General features: G+C 34.9%; 2 protein-coding genes across 2 annotated transcripts; one reads left to right on the top strand and one right to left on the bottom strand.

Moving 5' to 3' along the window:
* Positions 1–1,958: 1,958 nt before the first annotated feature.
* Positions 1,959–7,530, bottom strand: LOC120081941 (early-responsive to dehydration stress protein (ERD4)). The gene is made up of 11 exons (XM_039037127.2): positions 6,810–7,530; positions 5,881–6,033; positions 5,507–5,642; positions 5,288–5,389; positions 5,041–5,160; positions 4,842–4,922; positions 4,384–4,724; positions 3,989–4,234; positions 3,487–3,811; positions 3,007–3,240; positions 1,959–2,421 (listed from the first exon to the last, which is right to left on the bottom strand). The coding sequence occupies exons 1-11, from the start codon at positions 7,121–7,123 to the stop codon at positions 2,089–2,091; spliced, it is 2,385 nt and encodes a 794-aa protein (XP_038893055.1). The 5' UTR covers positions 7,124–7,530; the 3' UTR covers positions 1,959–2,088.
* Positions 7,531–12,348: 4,818 nt separating this feature from the next.
* Positions 12,349–12,960, top strand: LOC150032293 (uncharacterized). The gene has a single exon (XM_090306609.1). The coding sequence runs from the start codon at positions 12,349–12,351 to the stop codon at positions 12,958–12,960; it is 612 nt and encodes a 203-aa protein (XP_090162735.1).
* The last annotated feature ends 1,720 nt before the right edge of the window (positions 12,961–14,680 follow it).

Raw genomic sequence — 14,680 nt, 5'->3', positions numbered from 1 at the left:
AGTTAATCTTCCTTTCCATTCCTGCCATGGCCACTTCTGCCGTCACATCTGCCATCATGACAAAGATTACATCTGGCGTTGAATCTCTTTTTGGCTTGCTGGAGGCAAAAATAGAATTGTCAAACAGGGGGTTTTCCTTGATGACAACCCTGCCTTGTGGGGATTCCGTCATTTGCCTCAAGATGTTGTGGGTAATGAGGGAGCTTTATTCTTACTCTTGCATGACTTCTCTTGAGCGGCTGCGGGTGAAGGTCCCATGTATGAGCCGTTTGCGGAGGAAGCCTTGGATGCCATCTTCTTAGGTGCCATTTGCCTTATTTGGATGCTGAGAGAGAGATGAGAGGTAGAGATGTCCCACTGGACGTGCCAATTTGTTCACACGAGGCTTCCGGAGAAACTTGTTTCGTGGAGTTGAACTTGAGTTGATGTTGATGTTGAAGTTGATTTGATGCGATGTGGTTCGATCTCTAGTACTTGATCCTCTGATTCTCTCTTAGTTGGGTGAATGTGTTTGACTTGAAGAAGAAAAACACCGAACGTTCTTGAAGAAGTCTTGGAAGAGTCTTTGTGTCTTCAAAGGTCTTCTGTCTTCTAGGAGTGTAGCTTCAGGAGTATTAGGAGTCTTTTGCTTATTGATGAATTCTCTGGGCTCTCTGAATGTAGAAAAATCCTTGTATCTTCAAAGAACTTCAGTCTTTAGAATGCTTGTATCTTCGAAGGACTTCAGTCTTCAGGTGTGGTCAACTTTAGAAGTCAAGGGAGTCTTCTGATCGTAGAGAATTTCCTCTAAGTTGGAATGCAGAATTGTTGACCCTTCCAAATGAGAAGAGCTTCTCTATTTATAGAGTTCACATGTGGGCTTGAGCTTGGTTGATCCATAGGTTTGGCCTTTGGGCCCAATTAGTTGGATTTGGATGTGGACTTGATTGGTCTATGGGTTTGGCCTTTAGGCCCAATTAATCGGATTTAGACCTTATTTAACATTTGGGTCAAATTCAGCCTATTTTTGGTCTTAGTTGGACTTTGACCCAAATAATAATATCAAATTAGGTCAAATTAATCTTATGTGATTCAACGGTCATGATAAAACCACGTGGCATCATCGAAATTTGTCTTCAACTTCAATTCAGGACATATGTCAACTCCTAATTGAGCCCAAATTTAATGATTTGGAATTTCGTCATTAATTTAGTAAATGACGTGACAACTTGTGATTGGTCTAAAATTTCTCATTCAACAATATATAATAAAAAAACATTTCAATACATGTTACTACTTTTCCAATTTACAATAATTAAGCATTATTGTCAAACAACCATAACTACCAAGTATACTATATTTGGTTGCCTTAGAAAGTCATACAATATTAAATTCTAAGTAGATAGCCATAATGACTAATATTAATTATCGGTTCTTGTCACCGTTTTTCATTCACTTAATACAATCATGTGATCCAAGTTAAAAACTGTCAACTCAATATAGAGCCATTCCAATCACAATCTTAGAAAAACAACAAGAAGCCAAACCAAATTCAACAAAATAAAGTCATTATATACATCAACATGAAAAATTCCAACCCATTTGAAAGAAACACTAAAATCCTATTTGATAACCATTTGGTTTTTGGTTTTGAAAATTAAATCTATCTCATTCACATTTCTTACAATAGTTTACATTTTTCTTTAAGTGTAGTAGTTGAATTCTTAGCCAATTTCTAAAAACAAAAATAACTTTTTGAAAGCTATTTTTTTTAGTTCTCAAAATTTGACTTGATTTTTTAAACCATTGTTGAAAAACAGATAATAAAAGAAGAAATTTAGAGGTAGAAATAGTGTCCATAGATTTAATTTTCAAAACCAAAAACTAAAAACAAAATGGTTACCAAATCAAACCTAAACTTATAATAACCATCTGGTATGATTTCCAAGGCCAATCTCATCAATTAAAAGACAAGAGAATGAAACTAAACAACACTCAAATATTTTTCATTGAGAATGATAATTACAATTAATGAAAGAAGAACATAAAGTTTGGTTAAACCTATTAGCTTGGGGGGGTCAATTCCTATATTGATTAATTTTAATTGTTCTAATGCTCAGGATCATAACTATAGGCATATTGGTGTGAAGGATATGAAGGATATACAAAATGAGGAGGGGACTGGGGATGATAGATATAATGAGGTGGGGACTGTGGATGATGATGATGATTATCAACAATGTGTGGTGGGGAAGGAGAGCTGAGTTCACTCACAGAGCTATCATCATGTACTGGAGACTTTTGTTTCTCAACTTTAACCTCTGATAATTCTTCTTCCTCAAAAGACCTGAAAATTGGATGCAAGTAAGCATCTGCTAAGAAGGCTTTTACGTTGAGGTCGGGTTCCGTGCTCTTCTCCAGTGTATCTTTTGCCATCGCTTCCTAGAGAAAAGAAAACAAAAGAATATAAGATTATTAAATAATTGATTGACCGAGATCTTGAGTTGATGAGTGAAGGTAAACTTAATATTATTTAATTTAACACTACCTCTCCCTGGTGGGCTTGAAATATGTAGAAGACCCAACAAATAGAAATTAACAATAATTAGGGAGAAAATAATATTGCAAGGATTTGAATACGGGATTTCCTGATTACTCTGATATCATGTTAAATCATAGATGACCCAAAACTTTAGCCGATGGGTGGAGGTAAAAGTAATACTATATAATCTAACAAAGACTTCAAGGAAAACTGTAAAAGCCCACTAAGAATTATAATGTTTGTTACCATCGTACTTCCAAACATTCAATATTGAGTCAAACTTTAAAGGTTGTTAAAATTATGCTTGAGAAATTGCTATAATTTTACCTTCACACTTATGAAATCATTGCAATTCAATAATAATTATGTTATCCCAAGACTTTATGTGCTTGTATCAGCAAGTCATGAAGAAACGCATCAAAATATCAAATACATATTGGTTGAGATCCTTTTCAACAACTAGATTTGAAGTACTTAGATTTTACCTCGAGAGGATATTTACGAAAGGCGGGTTCAAATCGGTTCTTGCAGTACTTATGGAAGAATAAAGTCAGTATTGGTAGGGCGACGAGCAGCGGGGTAGAATTGGCAGCTTTTTTTGTACTGAGCAAACCCAACAAAAGTAGTTGAGATATCAACAAGCTTGCTATGATGCGGCTATGGACATGGGGCCAAAAGGCACCAACACTCTCATATTGCTGATTATATACATTGATGATCTGCACAAATAAATCCACACATACAATCCATGATTCAGTTAGACGTAAGAAATAACAGGATCGAATAAATCCCTGAACGTCAACTGTGTTGCTTTTCAATTACAACAAAATACTCTGTTCTCTAGTGAATTTGTGCAGCTTGTTGTATTGAAGTGTGCCCAAGTGTTTTTGCTCTTTCTAATGTGTCCATTGAGAAAAACAATTCATTTCTGAGTAGTCAGATAATCAGAGTGTAAGGTGACAAACCTGATGTCGGTATACCAAGTATGCAAATGCAAAGAAGACGAGTATAAATGGGAGAAGAATTGGGGTGACCACAGCGTACACAATTCCCAGAAGAAAGTACAATTGTAAGCTCGGTAAAGTTTCGGGAAATTCCACACTTCCTGGGTCCATTGCCTTCGCTCTATCTCTTTCAGTTTTCACCATAAAGAGATTCTTGAGATGAAAGATGACCAGCGGTCTTAATCGAAGAATCTCGCTTGCTATCCCAGCCCACCCATCGACCATTATGTATGTAATGAAGAAAGTAGCCTTCATCGGTATGGAAACTCCAATTGTCCGAGGAATTCTGCAAACAGGTTTGATGAGGAAAAAAAAATAATTAAAATATGCATAAGAAGCTCAGTATAATAAGAAGAATATGATTGAAGGGCCATTTGAAGTTTGATCTTTAGTCCATATACATTATTAGAGATAAGAAAAATGAATGGGAAATTGAATATCATTGAAGGGTGTGAGGCATTACTGGGTAGGAGATTGGTGAATGAAGGAATCCAGTTGCTCAAAAGCTGTACCAGTCACAATACTTCCCAAGAACACATTTACAAGCATAAAATAATAGTACTTCGCCGCGGCCCTTCTTTCAAGGGAAGAAACTGCTACATGCCCCTCAATTTTTGACATGACCATTAGAACCGATGGAAGTATATACAGAAATATTTTGAGAGCCAAACCCGGAAGAAAACCCTGTAAAAATGACTTGATGAACTTCCTGTATAGCATGATTAAATTTAAATGATCAACCTTCGAAGATTCCTCATAAGGAGGTATTCAAATGGATCACAATCAAAATATAAAAATGTTGCCAAGTACAAAAATTATGGAGCATAGATACAGAGGGAACAATGTGCATTGACTTACAATTCTATCACGGGCCTTAGGAAAGGAGCGACTCGTTCGAGACCTTCCAGATTGGCAAGTGATTGTACAAAAGCAATTGGTATCATGTAGAAGAATACTAGGGCGAAAACCAATAATGATATAACTAGTTTTCTGATGCTTAAGGAAACAAATGGTATAGCAAGGTTCTGCCAATAAACATCATAAGGTTCTGGAGCCCAATTTGTCAGCCATAATGTGGGATTCTTACTCTGCTGCGTCTGTGCACAAACTGCAGCACCCCATCGAGAATCAAATGAAACGAAAGCAACTGGTAGTATTGCTTTTGGATCTTTGATAATTTTCTGTCTCTCCAATGCCATCTATACACATGGGGGTTCAAAAATACATCAAGCCCAATTTAGATTGCTCAATTTTTATGTATTAAGAATCCAATTCATAAAATACGGTGAACTATTGAATCTGCTTTCAAGACTTACTTTGGCATCGAGATCCTTCATTTGTTTTTTGTAGTATTCGATAGCGTCAACTCTTCTACCGCAAATTCCGAACCATCCTGTCTGAAAGAAATAGTTCAACTGGTCTAATCTCTAACCATAACAATGAACCAATAGGTTTGCAGCCCATGTGATACACTGAAACTAAATAGTTGAATCAAGTGCATGGGAATTTGGATACCTTTGTAGTTGGTCTCTTATCCGGATGCCTTTCAAATTTAAGTAGATAATAGTCCAACCAATTCTGGAGCCTCGCTCTCTTTTTTGCTAGTTTAGCAAACTTGTTGGCATTATATACAGCCTAAAACAAGAAATGAATTTTAAAAAAACAAACATGAGCTAGAGAAAAGGTCCCCGCACGGTGTGGGGGGAGCTATGAATCATGCCCAATTTGCTTTAAATAAATTTTTATATAGTAATATTATTACCTGATGAGAAAGATAATGTTCGGGATGATTTTTATGAAAGAACTGATCAACCACATCCGAGGTGGATCGACCAGATGAATGTGGTACATTTCTAACCAACACCTGAAAAAAATAACATTAAGAAGTCGGTGCAAAGATTTTCTCAATGATAAACACATTGGAAAATGGTTCCCAGAGGGCCAGAAGAACAACTATTAAGCAATAAAATTCTTTACTCACAGTAAACTGCTCGGCCCTTCTGCGTTGTGATGCCAAGAAATTCAATCTCATTTGTGCTACATTGTCATATTCTTTGTAAAGCATGTAACAAATCCATAGGGTGAACAAGTACTCCAATCCTATATGAGCAAAAAACCTAAAACTCAAATGTAACAAATGTTAAGTAAGTGTGAATTTCCCAACAAGTCATAGTATGAAATCTAATTCAAGTTAAAATAGGAGATCAAACATGTAGAGAAGTATTGAAAATAGATGATAAATAAATGACACTTCACCCTAATGTGACATCAACGCACAAATTTGAGCATTTTTTAACACAAAAATAAATTGTAATGTTCATGTTTTTGTCTTTCACGACAACAAGAACAGCTCACCTTATAGATTGAGGACGAACATTGGATATCGAAAGCTTATCGATGTCGCTTACAACCAATTCTTTCCTTAAGAAGAACAATGTCCCACTAGACACATTGACTGGTATGAGAACAAGTAGTGCAACAATGGTTATTGGGAAGAATATCTTCAACCTGCCAATAAGCATAAGGAGGAAAAACCTTATAAATTGTTATTTATTTCTTATGAGTTATGAATTATAAAAACCAAGAAAAATCCCGTATGATAACCATTTTTGTTTTATTTTTACTTTTTTAAAAACAAAAACGTTTTTCTCATCTCAAGCTCTAAATACTAAAGAACAGAGTTTTGTTTCAGAAACTATTTTCAAAATAGTTCTGTTTTTATTTTTTTTGCACTGACTTTGTCAATGAAAATGTTACTGTACTCATTGATATCATTGTTTATATATATTAATTTATTTATTTTAAATACAGGTCCCTGATGAGAATATAGAAAAGAAAAAAAAAAAAAAAAAAAGACAAAAAGTACAACTTTAAAAAACTAGTTACCAAAATATAATTTCACCAAATAATGGTTTAAAAACAACAAAAAAAAAAAAAAAAAAAACCATACGCTTTAGAACTCTGTTTCTTTTTCCAAAATCTGGGAAAAAAGATCGAAAATCTCTTACAAAGATGAAGAACACAACAGATAAATCTCCAAAAACACAAAACAAAATCATTATGAAACAGAGGAAAAACCATAACCACCAAATAAAATCATACAAATGGCCTAAAAACCCAAACAGTAAAGATCCACAATGCAAAAAAAAAAAAAAAGTGCTTAAAATCAAAATCAGCACGACATGAACAACAGGGTAAAAAGATTGTAAATCATAAACCATCTTCAAACTTAACGGGAATCAGATAAATTACACAAGACATCAGCAAAATGGAGGGGAACAAACCCGAGAGTGTAAATTCTGAGAAAAACAGCAGAATCAAACCCAGCATGAGTAATAATTTCAGTTTCACTCATCTTCAGAGCCGCAGGCATCCAGTTCAAGAAAGTGAGATAAGTGCAAATGTTGAGATTAACAAATTTCCCAACAAAATTTCTGGAACTACGAGGACTATTTCGTCCGCCATTGATATACCATTTAGGAAAATAAACTCTATCGTTGATGGGTTGAATTCTCAAGAGAGCAAAAGCAAGAAGGAAGACAAAGGCAGAGATGATATTGATTAATGCTGAAACCCCAATATCCCCAAGAGTCGCCATTGAAGACCTGAGAAATTTCTAGAGAGGGAAATTGTTTGAAGGAAAAATTGGGAAGAAGAAGAAGAAGAAGAAGAAGAAGAAGAAGAAGAAAGGAATATGGAGGAATTTCTGAATGTAAATGATGAAATAAGGAAAATGGGTTTCACTGAAAATGGATAATCAATGGAAGGATTCAGCTGCTTGAAAGAAAGAAAGCATATAGTTGCTTGTGGGATTTGGTTTTCGACTTCACCCATCCGCCATTTTCCACTAGTTTTCACAGTGCATGTGCTGCTTAGAAGAGAGAGAGAGAAAGAGGGAATTTGGTTCAGTCTTTTATCATTTTTTGTTTTGTTTTTTTTAATTATTTTTATTATTTTAGTAGAGTCTTTATCAAATTGCAACCCTATGTTTATTTTATGGATTATGAATTTAACTTTTTAAGAAATGAGATAAAAGGTGAATTGTGAGCGAACCCACAATAATAAATTAAAAACCTCTTTCCAATTTTTTTTTAAAAAGAATGAAAACCTCAAAAAATTATGTGAATGAAACTTTAGTAATTTGTATAATTATAATAAACTTTTTTAAATTTTTTATTCAATTTGATAGGTAGAATGAATGTTTTCAAATATAGAAAAATGAGACAACTTATTTATAGATATAGAAAATATTATTGTTTATTAGCATAAATCTGACATGTGTATCATATCATCATTATCTATCACGAATAGATGATGACATTTTGTTATATTTGAAAATAATTTCAACATTTTTCCATTAAAAAGTAAATATAAATGAAAGAAATATAGATTGATATCAAATTAGTGGGTGAAGGCAAATTTAGTTTTATACTACTAACAATATCAATTACTTGTGAATTACTTATAAAATATATTCATAAGTTTCTAGCAACATTTTTTTAAAAAAAAAACATACGTTTATTCTTAAGGTTTGAATTTGGTAGCATCAAGTTAATTTTAAGCATTAGCTCACACTTCCTCCATGGATCGCTTTTTCTAACACTATGATTGGAGAAGGGTTATACTTTGTTAAAAGTAGATACAAGTTAGCTTAATAACTTGCTTGTGAGACTCTACATCAATAGAGTATCAAAGTAAAGAAATGTGGCACCTACTGTGGAGTATAAACGTCCTTTAATAATTTATTGTTTTTGTGACAACTTACATGCTTTTATTGAAGTCATTCCTGTAAAGGTAAATCTTTATCATAGAAAAATTTGCGGTTAAGGCTATTGACCTCTCTACAAAAATGCTCTTGAAACAAAGCTCCATATTATCTAGGATTATAAACAAACAAGCAAAATTAAAAGACGTTGGTTCCTTGTGTTATCATATATGAACACAAATTACGCTAACTTTACTTCTCTTTTTTGTAGGGTCTCAGTGCTCTAAGTTCGATCAATGGAAATGCATATTTTCGCATTGATAATAGTTGCTATTTGGAATTAGTATGTATCTCAACGATGTTTGATATGACTAAGAAGATGTGGTTTGACCCTATCCAATTAGGCTTGGGAGTTTGTTGAGGAGGTGGATGTATGTATTGTTCAAATAAGATAAAGTATGTCATAGCCTTAAATACCCTTTCTTTTGACTATTAATGACATTTGCACCAATCACTAGAAGCCCCTTGAGGGTAACTCGTATTATAAACTTAACTCGAATGCTTCCCTCAACAATGAAACGATGGACTTTGGAGTCATTGTTCGTGATTCTAATGGTGAACCCATCATTTTGATGCAAAAAACCTTAAAGTTCATCGATATTGTTGAGCTCACTGAGGCTACTACTCTCCAAGACAAAATCATTAAAGTTGAGGAAGTATAGACTTATCCTTTATCAGTTGAAATAGATTCAATGGCTCTTTGGAGCTTATTTGAAAGTCGATACTATTTTAACAACAAATTCCAAGCCTTTGTTGATGACATTCAAGCTTTTCATCCGATGAGGCATTGTTTTAGGCTTCTTTTTTTGTCCACAAAACTATAATTTTATTGCTCACATTATAGTATGTAATGTATGATGACTTAACGTGTCCAAGATCTTACTTGAAAACCATCATTCATGGATCGATGTTCTTCTGTCTATTGATTTGGTAGCTTTACAATTTTTTTTCTTCTTTATATTATTCAAAATAAACAAATTTGTTAGCATCTATTCAACCCAATGTTGACCAAAGTTGACCGTCATCATGGATTCAATTTTCTTGTCATGTAGCATGTTGTATCGATATAAAGCTGTCTTTTGTCCCTCTATTTCGAAGAAGATGAAGAGGGAAAAAAAGCATAGTTTCTAAGTTTTACCATTTTTTAAAAATGTTGGTGAAAAATTTTATCCAAATGAAAATTTTTGGTTTTTAACTTGGAAGAAGGAAAAGTGGGAATCCCACATTACTTATTTTACTAAGGGGAGATCCCCTTATATGCCCCTATCGGGGGTTATGGATTTAGGCCCCAAGGGTACCAAAGTTTTAGAAGGGTGAGATGGTAGACAAATGTGGGCTTGGTGGGCTTTTCACACGTGTGCCACCGTCGTCCGGGCGAGGTGAGCAAATTTTTTTTATTTGAAAAAAATATTATTATTTTTTTAAATCTTTTAATTCAAAAATCTACTCCAACATGTGCCATGAGCTGATGGCACCGATTGAGTCCTCCACGCACTTTGCACAACTGCACGTTCAATGGCTATGCGATTTTCGTGGCGTCTTCCGTTAGCCTTCGAGGCTTATATAAAGGGTGCGCCTTAGACTTCAGAAACACATATCACAAACATCTTCTCTCAGTTCCCTCTCCTCGTCCTTCCTTTGTCTTCTTTTCTGTTTACCGAGCAATCAAGGGTGTGGGTCCTTTCGATCGGGTTTCAATGTAGTTCATGTTGGATCGACACCATCACGCAGCGGAAGAAATCAGGATCCATAAGCATTCTAATTCATTAATTTTGGTTGAATAGAAACATGCTAAAAATAGAGTTTAATGAGTTTCAAGAACATACCTTGCCCGAACCAACGAAATCTCCATTTTCAGCTGCAAAATCCTCTGAATCCTTGTGTAGACCACCACAAGATCTTCCCTACTATCCTCTTGGTACTCTAGATTGAGTTGTGAGAATCAAAATAAGCTGGAATCAAAGGGAATATGGAGAAAGCTCACTGAACCAACCCATTGAAGAACACCTTCTTCATCCGAATTTTTCAGTAAAAATTCAGTCGGTTTTTTCATCCTTTTTCACTCTAATCTCTTCAATATATTGTAGACTATCATGCAAAGAGAAGTGATGCATGGGATGCAGCTCATGCTTGGAGTAAATCAAAGAAGAGATGGTAGGTTCCTAGTGAGCAAGTTGAAGATGAACTTTGAAAAAACCCATTTTCAATTTTGTGTAATTTTTCAATTTTCAAATATCTATTTTGATTTTAAAATCATATTTTATTTCTAAAATAAAAATTTATTAATTTTACAAATTAATTTCATAAATTAATTTTCTAATAAAATTAATAAATAATTATTTAAACAATTTAAATAATTCTAATTAATTTAATTTCCAATATTAAATTAATTTTTACAAATTCATCTTCATATATTTAAATCATATTTAAATATATTTTCTCCAATTTCGTTTGATTCTAATTTCAAATTAACTTATCACACTACTCTAGAGCCAATCCATTTCCAAGCTAGTAAGGGACCTCATGGACTTACAGATCATGGACTCCAACGATCCGAGATTAGTTGTAAACTCATTAGACCGATCTGACCCCCATTCGTTAACTAATGGGTCACTCCACTAAAGCCCATAATTGAACTCCCCTCATTGAAGATATATTATGTCCACTCGGTATAACCATGATTAGTAAGTTAATACTTCACATGTTGATCGTAATAAAGGTTGGGTCAAATCTCTGTTTTACCCCTGAAATTACCTCTTATTCCTTAAGTCCCCACTGATCCCCTAATGAACAATTGTTTTGTGATCCAATCATAAAACCGAGTCCATCTCATTCCAAATGAGAGGGTGGGATCCCTTGTTCAAGCTCCAGAATCAGCACTTAAGGGAACAACCTCTCTACTATCCCTAAAGCGGGTAGGAGTGAATTCCCTCTCGCATCCTATGTCCCCAGCTATCTATCCAATCTTACCCTTGAAATGGCAGTCATATTGAGCCGGTGCTATTAAGCCAACCCTCACCTATGCAAATCTAAGGGCAATCTCAGATAAACAGAAGTTCATAGTTAGCTCAGGATTAAGATCAAGTTACCTAGGTCATCGCCTTGAAATAGTCAGTCTTAAACAGTAAACAACGTTATAAAGTAAGAGTGACTCATTTCTTGGTCTGATCTTGTACAAAGTCTTTTGCACAAGGACACCCCCACTCCTCATGTCCAATATGAACGAATTAGGATCACTTCGTTTGTAGCACTTTACAACTCCTTGTAACAACTACAAAGCAGACCATATCCAATAGTGTTACCAGAATAAGGTACCCAACCTTATCCATGTACTATAGATCCTTTTGACTATTTACTCAAACCTGATCCACCTTTATATTTCCACATAAAGTTCAAGTACTCATCCAATAGTCAAGGGACTTTTAGGTTTATTGGATTTCTATTCAAGCACTAGATCTATTCAGTAATACCTTTATTGAATTTTCAGAATAAGCTCGATTGTTTACATACCACAAGTTTTAGGACATAAAACCCAATAGTTCCGATCGAGACAGTATATTTTCTGGGTTGTTTTGTCTTAGGGACGGTGTGAAAATTTTGTAGAATTGCTTGTACATTGGGCAGAGTCGCAAAACGTCTTAAAGATAGTGAGATCTACGACTCAACCTGTTACGAGTTTCTTTTTTTCAGGTTCAACTTTCTAACGACTGTCGTTCGTGACTGTTTTCTACTGTTATCTTTTGTCCATCAGAAGGCAACCGTTCCAAAAATTTTAAGACGTATTCATCTACTGCTGTTGTCATGGAAACCCACAACGATATTATGTCCTCTGACCTCAACTGTCCATTCTGATTCGAAGGAGCGAACTTTAAACGGTAGAAACAGAAGGTGTTGTTTTTTCTCACAATTAAGAAGATTGTTGACATTTGTACTACAGAAAAACCAACTATCCCAAAGGAAGATCCGACTGAACAACAAATAAAAGATGCAACTGACTGGGAAGAAAAGGATTTCTTGTGCAAAAATTTTATAACGATTCGTATGATTATTACAGTACAATGAAGATAGCAAAAGATGTAAGGGACGCTCTATTGAAGAAGTACAATACTAGGGAGACCGCGTCTAAAAAGTATTTCGTCAGTCGTTACCTAAAGTTCCAGATGACAGATGACAAATCTGTGAAGGCCCAGTCCAATGAACTGCAGAAGATAGCCCACAAAATAATAAGTAAAGATATGCCCCTAAACGAGCAATTCCAAGTTTCCGTTATTATTGACAAATTACCTCCTTTGTGGAAGGATTTTAAGAACATCTTGAGGCATAAGACCAATAAGCTTTCCTTGGAGAGTCTGATCACTCGCCTGAGGATTGAGGAGGAAGTCCGAAAGCAGGACCAGAGGGAGGAGGTGAATATTGTTTCTGGGAGATCTGCCTCTACCGTGATAAAGCCTGACCAAAAGTTAAAGGGAACCAAGAGAAATGGTCAAAATCATGGATACAGCAACCAGAACAATCAAAAGAAGAAAAAACCCCCATCAGGAGAAATGATACAGTTTCTTTACTTTAACTGTAAGAAACCTGGACACATTGCTAAGAACTGTAGGAATAGGCATCGTCCTACTGGTCAGGTGAACCTGACAGAAGAATCGTTAGTTTCAACGATCACATAAGTAAATGTGATCAGTGGTTCTCAGGGGTGGGTGATGGACACTGGCACTACCGCCATGTCTGTCACGACCTTAATCTTTTTTAAAACTTACACTAAAACTAAGGATAAGAACATATTGTTAGGGGATCACCACTCAATGAAAGTTGTTGGAACCAGAGAGGTGGAGTCGAAGTTTACCTTTGAGAAAACTTTCACATTGAAGTAAACCCTGTACACTCTGAAGATAAGGAAGAATCTAGTCTTAGGCTATCTCCTCAATAAGAACAGCTTTACTCAAACTATAGGGTCAAACTTATATACTCTTACTAAGAATAGTGTTTTCATAGGAAAAGGCTATGCAACTGATGACATGTTTAAACTTAACCTTGAAATGAATAAGATGAAATCTTCTGTTTATATGTTGTGTTCATTTAATATTTGGCATGCTAGACTCTGTCATGTAAATAAATAGATAATTAATAACCTGAGTAGGTTAGAAATGATTCCTAAGGTATCCATGAATGAATTTGATAAATGCGAATATTGTAGTCAAACTAAAATAACTAAGACTCCGCATAAATTTGTAATTAGGGACAACCTCCAGATTTAATTTGTTATGATTTATGTGAATTTGATGGTATCTTGACTAGGAAAAATAAAAGATATTTTATTACTTTTATTGATGATTTCTCTGATTTCACCTTTGTATATTTGTTGGAAAACAAAAGTGATGCGATTGATGCTTTTAAATTGTCTGTAACTGAAGTAGAAAATCAGTATAACCAAAAGATAAAAGACTTCGTAGTGATATAGGAACTAAGTACGACTCAAACGAATTTAATGAATTCTTTAACTCACATGGAATAATACATGAAAAGACTGCACCTTACTCTTTTGAAATGAACGAAAAAGTCGAAAGGAAAAATAGAACTCTAGTTGAGCTAGTAGTTGCTATTTTACTCAATTCAGAAGTTGCATCTGTTGGGTTTTTTGTCCTAAAACTCGTGGTATGTAAACAATGGTGCTTATTCTGAAAATTCAATAAAGGTATTATTGAATAGATCTATTACATAAATAGAAATCCAATAAACCTAAAAGTCACTTGACTATTGGATGAGTACTTGAACTTTATGTGGAGACATAAAGGTGGATCAGGTTCGAGTAAATAGTCAAAATGATCTATAGTACATGGATAAGGTTGGGTACCTTATTCTGGTCACACTATTGGATACGGCCTGCTCTGTAACTGTTACAAGTATTTGTAAAACGCTACAAACAAAGTGATCCTAATTCGTTCATGTTGGACATGAGGAGTGGGGGTGTCCTTGTGCAAAAAAGTTCGTACAAGATTGGACCACGAAATGAGTCACTCTTACTTTATAACGTTGTTTACTGTTTAAGATTGACTATTTCAAAGCGATGACCTAGGTTTCAATCCTGAGTTAACTATGAACTCCTGTTTATTTAGGATTGCCCTTAGATTTGCATAGGTGAGAGTTGGCTCAACAGCGCCGGCTCAATATGACTGCCATTTCAGGGGTAAGACTGGATAGATAGCTGGGGATATAGGGTGCAAGAGGGAATTCACTTCTACCTGCTTTAGGGATAGTAGATAGGTTGTTCCCTTAAGTGCTAATTCTAGGGCTTGAACAAGGGATCCCGCCCTCTCATTTGGCATGAAAGGAACTCGATTTTGTGATTGGATCACAAAACAATTTTTCATTAGGGGATCAGTGGGAACT

The sequence above is a fragment of the Benincasa hispida genome, chromosome 11 (assembly GCF_027475165.1).
Source record: "Benincasa hispida cultivar pf3 chromosome 11, pf3_genome.v1.1, whole genome shotgun sequence".
NCBI classification, from domain to species: Eukaryota; Viridiplantae; Streptophyta; class Magnoliopsida; order Cucurbitales; family Cucurbitaceae; genus Benincasa; species Benincasa hispida.
This window is presented reverse-complemented; position numbering and strand designations above follow the sequence as displayed.